The sequence below is a fragment of the Solanum verrucosum genome, unplaced genomic scaffold (genome assembly GCF_900185275.1).
Source record: "Solanum verrucosum unplaced genomic scaffold, falcon-dt-bn FXZP01000018.1, whole genome shotgun sequence".
NCBI lineage: Eukaryota > Viridiplantae > Streptophyta > Magnoliopsida > Solanales > Solanaceae > Solanum > Solanum verrucosum.
In genome coordinates, this window is record NW_026020225.1 from 506,113 (window position 1) to 526,136 (window position 20,024).

The 20,024-nt window shown below is 33.0% G+C and overlaps 2 protein-coding genes across 2 annotated transcripts in view; one reads left to right on the forward strand and one right to left on the reverse strand.

The window, feature by feature from the left end:
• Positions 1-20,024, forward strand: part of LOC125831893 (uncharacterized) — a 360,286-nt gene that overhangs the window by 275,101 nt on the left and 65,161 nt on the right. The gene's annotated exons all lie outside the window — the stretch shown is intronic.
• On the reverse strand, positions 4,627-6,843 carry LOC125831871 (TMV resistance protein N-like). The gene is made up of 4 exons (XM_049511009.1): positions 6,426-6,843; positions 5,468-6,167; positions 5,065-5,362; positions 4,627-4,683 (listed from the first exon to the last, which is right to left on the reverse strand). The coding sequence occupies exons 1-4, from the start codon at positions 6,841-6,843 to the stop codon at positions 4,627-4,629; spliced, it is 1,473 nt and encodes a 490-aa protein (XP_049366966.1).

Sequence of the window (20,024 nt, forward strand, 5' to 3'; positions counted from 1 at the left end):
ATTTCCAAATTTCAAGCTTCTTCATATTCATTTTTAAATTGTCGGATGTTACAGTTGAGTAATAAATTTATTTTATGGCCTTAATAAGTGCACATTTATATTTTATGTGTAAGTTATTAGTATTTAGTTACATATTTCCTATCAATTTTGTTTAAAGAGATAATATTTATTTTATGACTTTGCATTGTCTTGGAAGCACTATTTTTATTACTCTTACAAACATTATTTTTATGAAGTGCATTCTATAATGCTTCCAATTTATTTTGTGTTCACTAAACTAATATTGATGTATTTTTTATTTGATAGGATTGTGTTGGTGCGATTGATGGAACATATATAGAAGGGAAGGTTCCTAAAGCGGTGCAACAAGCATATCGTAATCGCAAAGGAAGAAACATCATAAAATGTCTTATGCGCTTGTATTTTGATATGCGATTTACCTTTGTTGCTGCTGGTTGGGAAGTTGCTGCACATGATAGTAAAGTACTTGAAAATGCACTTGTTGAACCAACGTCACAATTTCCATTTCCGCCATATGGTAACTTTAAATTACATCCTTAGAATATATATTATTTATTTACACAAAGCTGTCTCATTTACGTCACATATGCTTTTAGTAATTCTTTATAAAATGTTTGTTGTAGATAAATATTATGTTGTTGACGTTGGTTTTCGAAACACAAAAGGATTTTAGCTCCATACAAAGGACTACGCTATCATTTGCAAGATTACCGAGGAAGTGAAAGAGAGTCTCAAAATCCCAAAGAACTGATTAATTATAGGCATTCATCTCTACGCAATGTGATTGAACAGACTTTTGGAGCTTGGAAAAATAGATTTAGAATACTGAAACAAGGCATGAACCATTATGATATTGATACACAAGTGAAAATTGTCATAGTTTGTGCAGTGTTACATAATTATTTGCGAGAATACCAAAGTATTGATGAAATATTTATGGTCTATAAGCATGAAAATATAGTTGTGGATGATATTGACCAACAAATGGCTCAAAGTAACAATGTTGGTTCGTCTTCTTGGTCACATGATCGAGAAATACAAGTTCAACGTAAGAAAATTGTCCATACTATGTGGGAGGATTATATTAAAGACTAGTACACTACAATTTATGTTCAATTTTTTTTTTATTAAATTAAAGTTAGATGAAACAATTACTTAAGTAGAGAACAAATAGCTTTGTAATAATTTATTATGCGATTTTATAAATTTTTGTTTATTTGATAAGATTGAATAAACAATTGGGGCTATTTTAATAGTTTTACAACTTATGAGATTTTTATGTTTATGAGAAAATATACAAAACAAAAATTTCATATCGCATGTCCAAACAAAACTTCAATTTCATCTCATGATTTCATATCATGATACCATATCATGATTCCATAACACGTTACCATATCGCATGGCCAAACGGGCCCTTATTCTTTAGCTGTAATGGGTATTTATTTCAATTGTTTTTTTTTGGGGGAGGGGGGGTGCAAATTTATAGCCATAAAACGTGGCTAGAAAACAATGGCCAAATAGAAAAGTTGTGCCAAAATAATAGATTTACAACAACATATTTCTTTTTGTTTCTTTTTTTAATTAGATGCTATGACTACTTGTTTTGGTAAAATATGTATATAAAACTCCTTTTGCTTTTTTTAGTAACACAAGTTTTTTTAGCCCAAGTAATGGAGTTTAGGTCTGCATTTAATAAAACGTATCAAGTTTAGAAGAGTATTTAGTATGTTAAATTTATTTAGAAATGATATAAAAAAATTGTTGCCAAAGAGAGAACAACATAGGGTTTCTTCAGGTGGCTCCTACATAGGCAGTAGCTGCGCAGCTCTCATGGCTGCTATGGCCACTGGTCAGCCTCCTTTCGAGGTTGTCCTGCCCGCCCCACCACCCCAAACCACCACATACGCCACCCTTTTCAATTTCAATACTCTAAATCCTAAATAATCTGCTCTAATTAAGTCAAAAACAATCGTAAAATCAATCGAAATAATTCATGGAGAACCTACTATCACGTTTTCAATGGAGGAAAGGCAATACTTAATGATCGAAGAGGAATTGCATCAAACAGTGGTGCTTAAATTATCCCATGGTGCGCCAGATTTGAAGGTATTAAGGTCAATTTTACCGAAACATCTTGGTACCAAGGGCAATTGTTTAATTGGCTTACTTGCTCCAAGACAAATTCTGTTGAGGTTTGATCAATATGAAGACTATGTACTAGCTTTATCTCGCTCAGTTAATTATCTTCTCTACAATGGAGAGGAGCACCAATGTAGAGTTTTTCCATGGTCTATTGGATATAATCCTAAGGAGGAAATGACGTTAGCTGTGGTTTGGATTTCTTTACCAAACTTATCTCCAAATTTATTTGCAAAGAAGTCTTTGTTGTCTATAGCATCGGCCGTCGAGAAACCAATAGCTATAGATAAAGCCACTCAAATCAAGTCAAGACCTAGCTCAGCTAGGGTCAAGGTTATACTTGATCTAATGGAAAAGCTTTCAAATTGTATAAGGTTACAGTTTGTGGATGGAAAATCTGGTAAGTTGATCGAGGGTTTTCAAGAGATTGTGTATGATAATCTACCTTTGTATTGCAATTATTGTAAGCACCAAGGTCATGGTGAAGATAGTTGTCGTTTGATCTCGAAAAGAAATCAAAATAACAAACAAAATGATGATACCATTGAAGTTGTTTTAAAAGGTACTATTGATAGTGAAAAGTATCAAGGTGATGCGAGAGAAATACTAAATGAAAAAAGAAAAATTGTAGATGTCGATCAAAGTAAAGCTACTTCTTTAGATCGACAATTGGTTGCTGCCACGAGCAAATCGTGCAGACTCAATGGATGTTGATACAAGTAATGTTGGTGTTCAAACAACTACTGCAACTAAAAACGCAGGGGGAACACCAAAAGTTGGGGTTGATGCGCCATGAGTTGGTTCAGGGCAAAAATTAATGGATTCAGGACAAAAACTAATGGATACATCTGATGTTGAAGATGCTGAAAATTCTGGGCAGCATGTTTTGCAAGTTGAAAATGAGAATGCAACCAAAAATTGGACACTAGTTGCACACAAAAATTCAAATAGTAGTCGGACCCTTTCCCCAACTAGGCAAAATATTTTTCCATGTAGTGAAAAGGGTGAGACTGGAAATTTTCATGACAGTGAAAAGAGGCAGGATATTAGTAATGCCTCAAGAGACCTATTAGTTTCGAATAACTTTGATGCTTTATTGAAGACTACTGGAAAGCAAGTAAGGTTATTAGAGAATGACAACAATTTGATTTAAGAAAAACAGGTCTCACCACCTGCTTTGAATAGCAAATTAAGTCCAGAAGCTCCCGTATTTGTGCCTAAATGTGTGATTGCAAAGAAGAATGAGTCAAGGATTTTAGTATCAAATACAATTGATTTAGACGACGATTTTCTTGATGAAGATGAGGAAGACAATATGTTGAACATATGCTTTGATAGAGTGGCTAGGGAAGGGGATATATCACCTAGGCAACAAAGAAGTGGAAGCAACACAAACAAAAAGAAGACACATGGAAGGCAACATAGTTGGGACGGTAAAATGACTGAGGAGTTTGTTCCAAGGCACCTACCGATGCGATAGGCAAAGCAGAACCATTTGATATTATCAATAGGTTCAACATGATCCAATAAATCCATAAAGAAAGTATGAATTATCAAGTGTTGTTGGATATGTTTGAAGAAGACAAGAGAAAATTACTTCAAGTTACTTTTGATGGGCAATCAATCTTTTTTAATTCATGCTTTTGTAATAGAAAGTTTGAGGTTGATAACTCAACTTTCTTCTTGATTGACATATTTTTACATTATTTAAGCATCCTCATTTGTAATATTATCATGGGGTGTATTACAAACTATGTGGTGATCAGAAAATACTTAAATCTATCTAGTTTTTATTTTCTTCATGCTTGTTAGGTAGCAGTTTTTAGGTACTTTATTAGGATTAGTAAGGTAAGGCTTATCACCCCCTTGCTTGTACTTATCCCTATTGATATTTTTTTTATGTTTAATAAATGGCCATTAGACACTGTCTAGTGGTAAATTTGCTTTAAAAAAAGTGTTAATTTCAGATGCAATGTACGAAATCTATTATTATCCAAAAAAAATAAATAGTTGTTTAGAAAAAACTCCTTCAATAAATATTCACTACCAAAAAATGGGTGATTTGCGAAGGTAAAAACCTCTGCTATTATTATAGTAATTATATGAGAACAACCCAAAATAATATAAAATACATTAATGTGAGTTTATGGAATTAATAACTTATTTCATTTAAAAACAAGAATCATAATTCTAGGACAAGACAAAATAGAAAATATCTCGAATAAAACGGTACCTTTGTTTCATTCCATAAATGATGCAAGGAACTCCCCCGGAGATCAAGATGAACAAGGCTTCTGGGAATAAAATTTTTTGGCAATAACTTCCAAGGATATTTATGCCACACAAACCAACACAAGTTGTTGGGCAGGTACTCAATAGAGCAATTGGGATTTTCTTCTGAATCACTTTGGGAAGCCCATGAATAACTTTGTATGCATAATATCCTAAGCCTTTGCATATTTTTCATTGCCTCTTTGCTAACACGTAGTTTTTCAAAATAAGTAAACCAGATTGCTTCCACTGTCATGGTCCCCTATTAGTCAACAAATCATAACTTCAGTTGGGAATTTTTACTGATAAAAAATTACTCAGGGTAAATAAATGGGTGATATTAGCTTTTAAAAAATTATTGATTAAATTAGTAGTACAAAATATCATATAAATTTCAAGTTAATTCAAAGAATGATATTAGATTTTATATATTAAGTGGCTATTAGACTAATTCATTTCTTATTAACATGAGATAAACAAACTAGGTAATGTAAATTTGAAATGCCTAATTGACGAATTAGCCACATAGGAATAAAAGCTATTTTATATGAAGCTAGAGGAACAAATATTTGGAATTGGCCAAATATGTTTTTGGAATATGAATAGTATTGCATTGTTTAGCCTACTTACCATATTGCCCACCATCATATCTTTGAAATCTTCAACATTCCATAGTCTGCTAGGTTTTCCGGAATCTTTTTGCATTTTTACTATGTATTTACCCATATCTTCTATCAAGTCATGCATTTCAATTCTATCATATTCAGAGATGAATACAAGAGATTTTTCAATTAGGACATCCATTATGTATTCAGCTCCAGAATCATAGCTCTCAACAATTTGCATGACTGTTTTTCTTCCATGCCGACGGAAGAAACATGCAATATCTAAAAATATCTTTTGCTCTTCGGGCTCCAACCCATCATAACTAATTTTGAGTTTTTCAACAATTTTTGAATTAGAGTTTTTCTTTATTTGGTGTATTGTTCTTCTCCATTGAGTTAGGCCTTTCTTATGCAGCAAAGAACCCCACACCTTGAGGGCTAAAGGAAGGCCTTTAGCATGATTTACTACTTCCAACGAAAACTTCTTAAAACACTCATCGGGAACTTCTTTTTTGAAAGCATGTTGATTGAACAATTGCATAGCTTCATGATCAAGTAGTGTAGGCACTTCGTATATTGCATCATCCTTCTCTATCAACTGTCTATTTCTAGTTGTTACAATATCTCTGCTGCCATTACCAAACCAACCAACATCACCTGCTAAATAATCCAAATGATCATCATGATCTATGTCATCAAGCACAATTAGCACCTTCATAGAACAAAGTCTGCTCTGAATCATGCACTTCCCATTATACTCATTACAGACGTAATCATCCTTTTTTCCTAACAATTCAGAGAGAAGGGTATTTTGTAAGGAATGCAGTTGATTCTTTTCTGCATTTTCTTTAACATTGGCAAGAAAACAAGCAGCTTTAAATTGATGAGATAGAGTATCAAAGATGGCTTTTGCTATTGTTGTTTTACCGATTCCGCCTATTCCCCAGATTCCTACAATCCGAACATCATTGACTTCTATTTGAAGTAGGGATTTTAGTTTCTCTAAATGAGCATTTATTCCCACAATATCTTGCAAATAAGATAAAGAACGAGCACTCTTGCAAAATTTGGAAGAGATGTGGTCGACGATCTGTTGAATTTTCTCTGATTCAATCCTACATAAATTAGCTATTGATTTTTGACAATGTGAGGAAGTCAAGTATTAGAAAGTATTTTCATATTTTTAATGTTCAAGAGTGTATTAAAAAGGAAACATTATAGTTCAGGGTAATATATAGAAACATATTGTTATTTTTTTTCATCAAAAGCAATTATTTGTTTCCAACTCACTCATCACGAATATCATATCCTTTTAGATCTGCGGCAGCAGTTAGGGCATTCCTCCATCCTTGCACCTTATGCATCCCCTCAACATCATACTTATACCTCGATTCGTGTTTGACAAATGCTTTGCAAAGCTCTTACTTTGATTTCGAACATGTGATGGATCCACATAACAAAAGACCGGTATGACTGTTTGTCCATTTTCTTTCTCCTTGCATTCCATAATTTTCACTAGTTCATTTAGGCACCACCTTGACGTAGCATAATTCTTTGAGAAAACGATTATGGCAACTTGAGACTCTTCTATCGCTTTCACGAGTTCTTCTGAGATGGAATCGCCATCCTCTAGCCTTTCATCATCTAGAAAAGTGAATATTCCCCTATCTTTCAAACCTTGGTACAAGTGACTCGTAAAATTTCTCCGGGTATCTTTTCCTCTAAAACTTAGAAAGACATTGTACTTCCATCGAGGACAATATTGTGAATTACTCGCAGAAGAAAAAGAAGAAGAAGATGCCATGGATATTGACCTGAAGAACGAAAACACAAATTGTGTGGTAACAAGAAGATGAAGAAATAGAAAGAAAATGAAAGAGAAATGTTTAGGTGAATTATTAATGCTCTACTTGAATTAGTCAATGGCCCTTTTCTTTAAGCAGATGACTGGACTTTAAATACACTAGGTCCTACTTGAATCATTCTTTTGGAAAAGTATTTATTCAAATCGTAAAATATGTTAATTCAACAACTGTAATTTATTAAAGAAGAGATCAGAGTAAGTTGTTCCGATGATAAGCATTTCTCACTTTCAATATATTGCGGAATCGGGACTTTTAAGGGATTCAAATATATATAGAACTAGATATACAAAGAAGCCAAGAGGATTCAACATCTACGCTATATACATGAAAAAATAATTCTAACCTTACACATACAATGTTCTTTTTCGCTAAAGGGGCTTCAGATGAGCCTTCCTCCCCCTACCTAGCTCCGCCCTTGCTTTCAATCATAAAATTGTGAGTTCGAGTCACCAAGAGAGTTAAAAGAGTGAGAGCTCCTTAGAAGAGGTGAAAAAAGTAGTTTACAAATTCTAGCACCACTTTTTAAACAGATGGAAAGTGAAAACAAAAGAATCAATTTGTTTAGTATTTTCATCCAAATTTAAGAGAAGGAAATAGGAAAGTACTTCAAATACCCTGAAACTCCACTTTGATAAGTGCACAATGGACAGCTAAAAGTACATGTCCGTGAAGCTACAAATTAGAAAGAAAAAAGTGAATTAGAGGGCCCTAATTTATGGATGACTTTAAAAGAAGAACCTAACAAAAAGAAATTGGATTTTACCTTGTAATTCTATTCATTAATTCCAATCGAAAATTGTTGAAATGAAATCCTTTTCGATTTAGTGGTCCATTGTGTGCATATTACATTATTGGAGTTTCCAAGATATTTCCTACATTTTATTGCATTTGACTAGTTATTTATGTTCAATGCGATGAAGTCTAGATTTCATCATTTGTCACCACAAAGAAATTCCTATGATATTACCTTACAATTCCAAATAAACAAAGCCCACAATTTGTTAGGTATAGTTTTATTTTATGTTGTTCTATTTAGATTAATTATAAATTCAATCTATTTTCGATTGAGAAATAATATTTTGATCCAAAGGTGAGTTCTAACGGATATCAATAAAGTTGGTATGATATCTCAGGGGGAAAATGCATAAGTACCCCCCCAACCTATGCCCAAAATCCCTGAGACACACCTAACATTTACTAAGGTCCTATTACCCCCCCAACTTATTTTTTAGTTAATTGTTTACCACTTTTCGGCCTACGTGGCTGAGTCCGTGATTTCACCTATGTTAGGCGCGTGGGTGCAGCTTTTAGACAACATTGACCAATAAAAATTGGTCATGTGTTAAAATAAACTTGGAAAAAATAAATATTAACTCAATTGTCTTCTTCTTTATTATTGTTCTTCATGTTTGAAAAAAAAACCTCCATTATCATAAGTTAAATTGCTCCTTTCTTCGAAAAGCTAACAAAATAAAATCAAGAAAAAACTAGCCTTTGAACTCAACCACGATTCTTGATGACTTAGAAGTAGGGGTGTACATAGGTCGGTTTGGTTTGGTTTTTCATTAAAAAACACCTAAACCAATTATGTCGGTTTATTAAATCTAAATATCAAATCAAACCACGCAAAGTCAGTTTTTTCGGTTTCGGTTTTAGTTGGTTCTTTCGGTTTTTTTTCGGTTTTTTGGTTTTTTTCGGTTTTTTACAACTTAACGGTGTTTGAAAAAGAGATCAAATATATTTTCACCTACCTGTGTGATAAGCTAAACTTAAGAAACGTTAGATGAATAGAAATTTTCGTAAAGACGGTAAAATTCACATGAGTACAAAATATATTTTTTTGAAATAAAATATATAAACATTGAAAACTATAAACTAACTAAAAATATATTAACAAAGTTATAATATTTTTTAATCTATAAATAAAATAAAATTATATTGAATGAATGGGAAAGACGTGGGTCTAGCCAGAACCCTAACATCGGGTGACAAACCTTGATGATGGCAATTTAAAAAAATAAATAAAATATATATATATATATATATAATATTTACAAAATTTTACAAACCCAAATTTGAAATAAAATATATAAACTAACTAAAAATATATTAACAAAGTTATAATATTTTTTATCTATAAATAAAATAAAATTATATATATAATATTTACAAAATTTTACAAGCCCAAATTTGAAATAAAATATATAAACATTGAAAGCTATAAACTAACTAAACATATATTCACAAAGTAGATTATAAGTAATATTTTTTTATCTATAAATAAAATAAAATTATATATATAATATTTACAAAATTTTACAAGCCCAAATTTATATAAACATTGAAAACTATAAACTAACTAAAAATATATTAACAAAGTAGATTATAAATAATTTTTTTTATCTATAAATAAAATAAAATTATATATATAATATTTACAAAATTTTACATGCCCAAATTTGAAATAAAATATATAAACATTAAAATCTATAAACTAACTAAAAATATATTAACAAAGTAGATTATAAATAATAGGATAGCTTTTTGAAATTTTGGGAAGTGTAAAAGCTACTTTTTAGAAAGTTGAAAAAGTGGGGCCCGGCGCGTGTTGAACAAACCTTTCAACCTATTTGGTTTATATTGCCACGTAAGTCGAAAAATGGTAAAAAATTAATTAAAAAATAAGTTTGGGGGGGGGGGGGGGTAATAGGACCTTAGTAAAGGTTAGGTGTGTCTCAGGGATTTTGGGCATAGGCTGGGGGGTACTTATGCATTTTCCCATATCTCAAGTTCAAATGTTATCAGAGGTAATAACCAATAATGTGATTTAGTTCCTTTTACAAAAAAATTGATAAAATGAGTTACTCAAGCAACAATACCAATAAAATAATCGAGATGATAACATCATTATCATAAAATTTTAAAAAGAAAAGAAAACATATATAAAAATATGTTACTGGATGAAGACTTTGAAAAATCGAGATTATAACATCATGTTCCTTATATCTACTACCATAAACTTACTACTAGCATCCAAATAACATTAAATACGTAGCTTTTCAAAGATCACTTAGCTTATGAGTCTAACGCCAATGTACTATATATTTCACACATCATTTCTTCATATATCAAGTCAGATATATATTAATAAGAAACATATATCTAAAGTAAAAAACAAACAATACACTCATATCACTACTACAAAGAAACATATATCTAAAGTAAAAAACAAACAATACACTCATATCACTACTACATCTTTTTGTTTCATTGCTCAAAACTCACTATTCTGAATTACTTAATCCGCCTTCTGCATTAACTCTGATTCATAAGTTGCTTCTATTATGAATATGAATGGAAATTATGCTTCTTCAATAGAATATTTGAGCTCTCCACTTGCAAAATTTGGAAGATGGGGTCTACTCCAATTGAATTGAATTGAATTATTGCTATGGGGTCCACAATAATATGAACACAATGGACAACTCAAAATATAAGTGGATGAAGCTGCAAAGAAAGAATATACCTTGGAAAATATCTCTGCTGAATCAAATTATTGCGAGTTAATTCTACTCGATATCCTGCACCTGGATATGGGCATGACTTAATTCAGATTCGCATTGAAATTCAAGTCTCGTATTGAGAGTAAAACACTTCCTAACAAATGTTACTCAATGTCCAAGGCTTGAATTCAAAATGTTTAGTTAAGAATGAAGGAGTAATTATGACTCTACCACAATCATTATGGTTATCCCTCTCTCTTTTCTGCCAAAGAAAAAGACCCCTTAATTTTTCTACATTTATGGACAACCTTTATTAATTACTTCCTTTCTTTTTCTTTTCTTTTTATTGATAGATTTGTTGTCTGCCTCCTACTTTTCTCACTTAAATATCAAGCTTAGAGATGTGCACTATTTGCGTTAAATCAAAAAATTATATTTTGGTTATTTTTTATTTGTTTTAAAATGAAGAATTTAATTTTTTCGGATAAAAAATTAAGTCAAGAGTCAAAATTATTAAGTTTTGCCGAATGCGTCTCCTAGATGTTATGACCAACATTGCAAGTTGGAGCACTAGCCAATTTTCTTTTGACAGAGAATTACAAGGTAATTTACATAAAGAGTAGTTAGTAACTGCAACAAATATGCTTTTTTGAAATCAAGACTTCTCAACGGTTGATATTCTATTTTGGTTTTTCTTCTTTTTCTTCCTCTGCCTCCTCGTCTATTCAATCTCCCTTTTAATAATTGTACTCCCTCCGTTCCTTTTTATATGTTATATTTTTACTTTGCACTTGGATTAAGAAATGATGTAACTTTATTCTTCTACCCTTATTTATTTTATTTGGAACTCAAGTTATTTCCCCCCCCGCAAATTTACCACTAGACAGTGTCTAGTGGCCTTTTATTAAACATAAAAAAAATCAATAGGGATAAGTGCAAGCAAGGGGGGCTAGGCCTTATCTTACTAATCCTAATGAAGTACCTAGTGTCTACTACCTAACACGCATGAAGAAAGTAAGAGCTAGAGAGAACTAAGTATTTTCTGATCACCACAGAGTTTGTAATACACTCCATGATGATATTACAAAATGAGGATGCTTAAATAATGTAAAAATATGCCAATCAAGAAGAAAGTTGAGTTATCAACCTCAAACTTTCTATTACAAACACATGAATTAAAAAGGATTGATTGCCCACCAAAAGTAACTTGAAGTATTTTTCTCTCGTCTTCTTCTTCAAACCTATCCAACAACACTTGATAATTCATACTTTCTTTATGGATTTATTGGATCTTGTTGAACCTATTGATACTGTCAAATGGTTCTGCTTTGCCTGTCGCATCGATAGGTGCCTTGGAATAAACTCCTCAGTCATTTTACCGTCCCAACTATGTTGCCTTCCATGTGTCTTCTTTTTGCTTTTGTTGCTTCCACTTCTTTGTTGCCTAAGTGATATATCTCCTTCCCTAGCCATTCTATCAAAGCATATGTCCAACATATCTTCCTCATCTTCATCAAGAGAATCCTCGCCCAAATTAAGCATATTATCTTCCTCATCTTCATCAAGAGAATCCTCGCCCAAATCAATTGTATTTGACACTAAGGCCCTTGACTCATACTTCTTTGCAATCACACATTTAGGCACACATACAAGAGTTTCTGGACTTAATTTGCTATTCAAAGTAGGTGGTGAGACCTGCTTTTCTTGGATCAAATGATTGTCATTCTCTATTAACTCTACTTGCTTTCCAGTAGTCTTCACTAAAGCATCAAAACTATTCGAACATAATAGGTCTCTTGAGGCATTACTAATATCTTGCCTCTTCTCACTGTCATGATAATTTTCAGTCGCACCCTTTTCACTACATGGAGAATTATTTTGACTAGTCGGGGAAAGGTTCCGATTACTAGTTGAATTTTTGTGTGCATCTAGTGTCCAATTTTGAGTTGCATTCTTGGTTTCAACTTGCAAAATATGTTGCCCAGAATTTTCAGCATTTTCAACATCAGATGTATATATCCATTAGTTTGTGTCCTGAATCCATTATTTTTTTGCCTGAACCAACTCGCGGCGCATCAACCCCAACTCTTGGCGTTCCCGCTTTATTTTTGGTAGTTGTTTAAACACTAATATTACTTGTAACAACATCCATTGAGTGTGCATGATTTTGCTCAGAAGTGACAACAACCAATTGTCGATCTAAAGAAGTAGCTTTACTTTGATCGACATCTACAACCCTTCTTTTTTCATTTAGTATTTCTCTCGCATCACCTTGATACTTTTCACTATCGATAGTACCTTTTGAAGCAACTTCAATGGTATCATCAATTTGTTTATTATTTTGATTTCTTTTCGAGATCAAATGACAACTATCTTCACCATGACCTTGGTGCTTACAATAATTGCAATACAAAGGTAGATTATCATATACAATCTCCTGAAAAACCTCGATCAACTTACCAGATTTTCCCTCCACAAACTGCAATCTTATACGATTTGGAAGCTTTTCCATTAGATCAAGTATAACCTTGACCCTAGCTATGCTAAGTCTTGACTTGATTTGAGTTGCTTTATCTATAGCTATTGATTTCCCAACTGTCGACGCTATAGACGACAAAGACTTCTTTGCAAACAAATCTTGAGATAAGTTCGGTAAAGAAATCCAAACTACAACTAACGTCGTTTCCTCCTTAGGATTATATCCAATGGACCATGGAAAAACCCTACATTGGTGCTCCTCTCCATTGTAGAGAAGATAATTAACTGAGCGAGATAAAGCTAGTACATAATCTTCATATTAATCAAATCTCAACAAAATTTGTCTTGGAGCAAGTAAGTCAATTAAATAGTTGCCCTTGGTACCAAGATGTTTCGGTAAAATTGACCTTAATACCTTCAAATCTGGCGCACCATGGGATAATTTAAGCACCACTGCTTGATGTAATCCCTCTTCAATCATAAAGTCTTGCCTTTCCTCCATTGAAAGCGTGATAGTAGGTTCTCCATGAATTATTTCAATTGATTTTGCGATTGTTTTTGAGTTAATTAGGACAGATTGTTTAGGATTTATAATATTGGAATTGAAAAGGGTGGCGTATGTGGTGGTTTGGGGTGGTGGGGGCGGGCTGGACAACCTCAAAAGGAAGTCCTCTAGTGACCGTAGCAGTCATGGGAGCTGCGTAGCTGCTGGCTAGGAAGGAAACCCTAGGTCCGCCGTTTCGTGGAACTCAAGTTTTCAATCAATGAATATGAATTAATTTATTTTGATTAATTAATTTAACCAATGAACATGAATCATTTACTTAGTTTTTCTAAGTTGGTCAAATGTATATTTTCATGGCTAATAACTCACAAGGGTAAAAAAAGGAACAATATGCTAATTTATGAATTGATTTTATGAAATGACAAGTATTATGGACCAACTATTTATAGAAAGGAATGACTTATAAAAAGGAATGAAGGGACTAATTAACTAATACTCCCTCTGTCCCTAATTACTTGTCCATTTTTTTTTTAGTTATCCCTAATTACTTGTCCATTTTGACAAATCAATTAAGGACAATTTTTTTTAATCTATTATACTCTCAATTAATTATTTTGAAAAAGGTAGAACTTTTTGAAAAGCTTAAATTTTTAATTTACCCACTTCATAATTAATAGGGGTAAAATGGTAAAGTCACTATGTCAATTATTGTTTTCTTAATAGATGTGTCAATTCAAAAGTGGACAAGTAATTAGGAACAGGGGAGTAATTCTTTTCATTTATGGTTATAGACTCACTCTAAGAAAATTTTACTAATAATTGTTTGATTCCTTAACTACTTCCATATGCCATGCATCCCTTTTAGTCATTCTCTGAAAAAATGACGCTTTCTTTTATATTTAGTAACAATTTAACTTTAAAATGTTCATTTTACCTTTAATGAAATGATTTATATATAGCTACACAAACATCTATCATAAGCCTTCACTCTGGTACAATTAGTATTCTGTTATTATCCGATATAATAAGATAGTTAACTTGGTACAAATATGAAAATGGCCTCCGCAAAAGTATATTGCTAAAGTTAAGCATGATCAATACCTTTTTGACATGAAAATGTTTGATGCAGAAGTGTTAAAACTTACACGTCCCACATAAAGTTTTGTATTTAAAGCAAAGATTTCAACAATCAATATGAACTAGTAGTAAGTTTTGAAGCCATGAATCAGTTGCTACCTTTGGGAATAACACTTTGCCTTTTCTCTGTGAACTTGTAACACCTACAAATTATAACGCTGTGAAAGACATGAACAGGGGAATATCAAAGACTCTGATTGACCAATTTGAACAAAGGAAATAACAAATAATATATTCATCTCATTTGCCAACTCTAGTTCTAAATCTGTATTATGTCAATTGTCATGCAATGAGATAACAATCAAACATAGCCGAGTCCTAGGACTGCATACTAGTACTCTTTTGCTCCCTTAAAATCGGAGTCGCTCTGAACTAATTAATTTGCATGCTAGATTAACCATTTTCAGTGATTCCTATTCACAAACTACTTCTACTGTGTAAATTTTACAGTAGACATGCATCAATAGAGACTGCATTTTGAATTCCCAGATAAGATCCCCTTTGGTCCGCTTGCTTTGTGATGGCATGAGGCGACTTGCTTAAAGGGATATCAATAAAATCGGTATGATATTTCAGGTTAAAATTTTGTCTGAGGCTATACCTTATGAGGATTGGTATGGTAATGTCTAGCCCTCTTTGCTTTTAAAATCGGTATGATATTTCAAGTTAAACTCGCGTTCACAGATTGATGTCTTTTTATTTTCAATAGAAGGTTGTAGACACTCTGTCTAGTGTTAAATTTGTTAAAAATAAATTTTAAAATTTTTTGGTGATTTAGTTCCTTTTGCCAGCAAGATGAATAATTTTAAAAAACAAGAGAAAATTCAATATCATAATTCAATGCTTCTGATAGAAAAATATGTGTATATGTTTTGTCTCTTTTGACAACTCTGATTCTAATTCTCTATTATGTCACATAACTCCAACTCCAACTCCGACTCCAGTGGAATAGCTACTCTACCACCGGAGGTATGTTTGATTCCTGGAAATAGTTCCCTTTTCTCCTTGAGCTTTGTGACGTGAGGCGACTTACTAATAGCCAATGCTCATCTGCAATTGGATTTTGGACAGGCTAGTACTCATTAGCAAATGTTAAGAAGTGATTTTATTTCATAATGAAACGTGGTATATATTCTGGTGTAAGAGAGATGTCGTGTCACCTTTACTAATATATAAGAGAACAGATTATTGGATACACAAGTTCTTTCGCAAATCTCTTTCTCAGGCAGAGGAAACATGTGCCCCAGGGGGGGGGGGGGGGACCTACCTTGTTGCAAGCCCCTACATATGTAGTGTTACGCGAAACTCCAAGTTTGCGCTCATACAGTAAAACATAGACGTTGAAGTCAACAAGCTAGACAACAGACAGTAAGATAAAAAGATCTGTATTCCTAATCCACATGTTACATTTTCCTTCAAAAAACGTATAAGAGAACTGAAAGAGATCACGACGGAGAGAAAAACCTCAACTTCATGACCACGTACTCCAGCTTCCTCCAATGTCTCACGTCAATTGTTTCATCTTTTTACCCAAGTACTCCCTACCATAACAAGAGAGATATTTTTATTTAAAAGTTAAAACAGAGATTTCTCCAAATGTAACATTCAGAGAGTATAAAAAATGAAGCAGTAGTAAGTTTTGTAGCCATGAATCAGCGGTTACGTACCTTTGGAAAAATCATAAAACAAAGTTGAAATCTGAAACTAGGTACTTGAAAAACAGAATACTCCATCAGCTGTAAAATCATCCCGACCACGCATTACTAGAGGTTGATTTCCATAGATTTCAGTAGTTACATGTAATTAAATACTGAGAGTTGTGCACTCCTTACTGTATCATTGCAGCTCGATGAGTCCCTTCTCTGTTGACAACATCCACGACTCCAACGATATTCAAGACCTTAATATACATTATTTTTTGTCAGATATAACATAGCACAAATACAAGTAAAGAAAACTGATGAAGAATGAATGGCTCACAACAGAGGCGTATCCAGGATTTTGAGATGATGGGTGCACTATTACGAAAAGATGGATCTAAGAAATAAATTTGATCAGTTTGGCATTTAGGTTCTTATCACTGAAAATCATTATAATTTTAAAATTATAGGTCCAAAATTATTTTTTATCTATCCAAACCAAAGGAAAATAAAACAAGATAAATGAAAGATTCAAATTTCTAGCCTCAGAGGTGCACCCAATCATCATCGCATGTCATTATATGATACTTCAAGTGCGGGTTCACACATTTATGTTTTAGATATATTTTTTAAAATCTAACACTACTATATATGATTTCAGGAGGGGAGCATGGGTTCACGTGAACCCGGTGACCCCCTCCTGGATACGCCTCTGGCTCACAATACTTTTGAATGACAAAGTGTGAACCAGGTTCACCGTGGAAGGTAAAAGATTTGGAGAAGATCAAGAAAAGAGAGAAAATCAAGGGTCTTTATTTCTACCACTCCTGTTTCATTTCTTTTATTTTTTGTTATTATTTCCTATATTTGAAAAAAAAAAAACTATTGCTATGCTGGGAAATCAAAACTATTTGTTATATAATGGTTATTAAGGTACTTAATTGTATAAATATGTTTTTTACCCTTTAATCAAAGTCAACATTTAAATTAAAACTCGAAATTGAGGTTTGAAATTTCACATAGGTCAGTATATATGGTGATTTAGGACTTGAAGGTAGTATGGACGAGTCTGAAGGGAACTTACGTATTAAATTCTTTTTACTCATGTTCTTCAAAAAAAGTTGAAATAGACGTTCAACGAGTCTGATAATTTAGGAATTTGTTCTTTAAGGCATTAAGTTGGTATACAAAATTGGAATACATCATATCTTAGATATTAAATGATATTTTAATAATATGTGATGTACTCTTTTCTCCTTAATTAATATTTTATCCAATTGGATTTTCCTGATAAAATATTTAATAAGACAACTAATAATCGTATTACTAGATATGTATACCATTTTTTCTTTCACTAGATCTTTTACCCACATATATGCCTAATTAAGAGCCATCTCTGAAGTGTTTTACTAGTTCTCTTGCTTTTCTTTACAATTATTAGTTGGGAAAAAGAAGTGTTTTCTGACACGACCCCACAACAGGAACCTTGTTTAATGTAATGTAACAAAACAAGAGCTCTATTTAATGTGTCTTGTCTAGTTCTCTCTATATACACTTATGCGTATACCTTTATCATACAAACTAGAAGAAAACACTCTATCCTCAAAATCATGACAATATCTCTTCACAAATACCTACTAGGTCAAGAGGGCCTAAGTGAAGAGTGTAAGAAGTTTTTCTCTATCTTACCAAAAGAAAAATGATGGATGGGATCATATATCTACAACTACTAAGGTTTTTAGGCAATGCCAAGAAAAATTCAAGGTGTTTTCTTGGCATTGATAACTGTCAATAACAGTTTTAAGCTCAAGACATTGATATCATCCTTGTTACACTTCCTAAATAACGAACCACTTATTTAAAATCACTTTTATTTGTTTTAGTGAATCGAATGAAATTTCCTGTTTTTAACAAAAAAATCACCCTTACTTGTTAAGAACCCTCATGGTCTTATTCCATTCTTGGAAATTAGACTCTATGTTGATGGTCTTGTCCCTAATTTTTCATCCTTCACTTCACCTTGACTCTTGTCAACTCATATGCCCTTTGCTTCATTGCCAAAATCTGTCCAAGATTCAAAAACAGAACTTGTTTACTTATGTATGAATATGGTGATCCGGTCGGTCATTTTTGAAAATTTTAATAAAATTACCATTTTGCCCCTCCTGATATCGACTCCGAGTCATATTTGATTGAGTTTTAAAAGTTGGTTTCGAACTATGAAAGTTGAGAATTTTGTAAGTTTATTACTTTGAAAGACTAAAGTTCACTACTAAAAAATTGTCAAAAAACGACGGCCAAAAGCGACGGACTACGTCACTTTTTTGGTCAAAAGCGACGCAGTCACTTTCGTCGCTTTTTAGCTCGACGCTTTTCAAAAAGCGACGGACTGCGTCGCTTTTAGAGACGGATTGCGTCTCTTTTAGCGACGGACTGAGTCGCTTTTCGACTATATTTTTTTTTGAATTCTTTAAAAAAAGCGACGGACTCCGTCGGTTTATTTTAATTTTAATTTTTTTTTAATTTCTAAAGGGCGACGCAGTCCGTCGCTTTTCTGGAAATTTATTTTTTGAAAATCCCAGAAAAGTGATGGATAAAAGGACACTGTCCGTCGCTTTTTTGGAAATTTTATTTTTAAAAACCCAAAAAAGCGACGGAAAAAACCACGCTGTCCGTCGCTTTTCTGGAAATTTTATTTTTAAAAACCCAAAAAAGCGACGGAAAAAACCACGTAGTCCGTCGCTTTTCTGGGTTTTAAAAAAAATTAAAACCCAAAAAAGCGACGGACTAAACCACGTTGTCCGTCGCTTTTTCTGCAATATTTTTGACAGTAGCAGATCTCACTTCTGCTGCCCACCTGCAAATTCAATTCAATTCAATTCTACACTATTCAGCCCAATCAAACACACACAATTATAAACAGTCTAAACAAAACATAAAATAACAAACTTAAAATAACATTCAAAAGTATCTAAATCATAAATTAAAGACTTATAAAGTCTTTTAAAATTCGTTTTAAAATTTCAAAAAGTTCATAAATGTCCAGAGATCTAAACTAGGGAGTGAGATCTACATAATCATCCTCATCACTCCCATCGTCGGTGTCATCGGGAGCCGAAGTAGTAGGTCGACGAGTGAGGTTCATCACTTGTTCTTTGATTTGCTGAACGGTCTACTCATGCTTTGTTGTTCAACTACTCTTTTCCGCTCCGACTCTGCTAGTGCCGCAGTAAGTTTAGTTATTTGATCCGACATAGCAGCAATCTGAACACCGTCAAGTGCCTCAGCTGGACATGACGATCCAATACCTTCTAAGCCTGACTGAAGGCGTCTAACATCGTTACGAGAGCCTAGACCATAGCATCTACCCTTGTGTGTCCCCCCTACCACTTTTTCTTTCCAAATCTGAGTGGACAGTTCAGGTGTCAATTGAACCGAACTATCTAGATTCTCAGCGACGTACTTATGAAAGTCATTCTGCATATTAAATATAAATATTGAAATCAATATATATAGATATCATAAATATATTCACTATTGATATATATTATTCATATTAAATAACTTACAAAAGTTCGTTCGGCCCTTTCCTCCACCCACACATCTGGATCCGACTCATTTTCTTTCTTCCTGACATGAGTCTTTTTGAAAACCTCTGGTTCAATGGGAGTGCGTCCCAATTCTTTTTCCTATAAATAAAAACTGAAATTTATAACGATATATATGTATCAACTAATTATTTATTTAAAAGTTTGAATTAGAACTTACCATCTCTCGTGCAATTGTTCCAACCGTCTTTGCACCTCCGGTGTGCAACGAGCCACCTTTAAGACTGCCTCTAGCCATTTTAGCTTGAT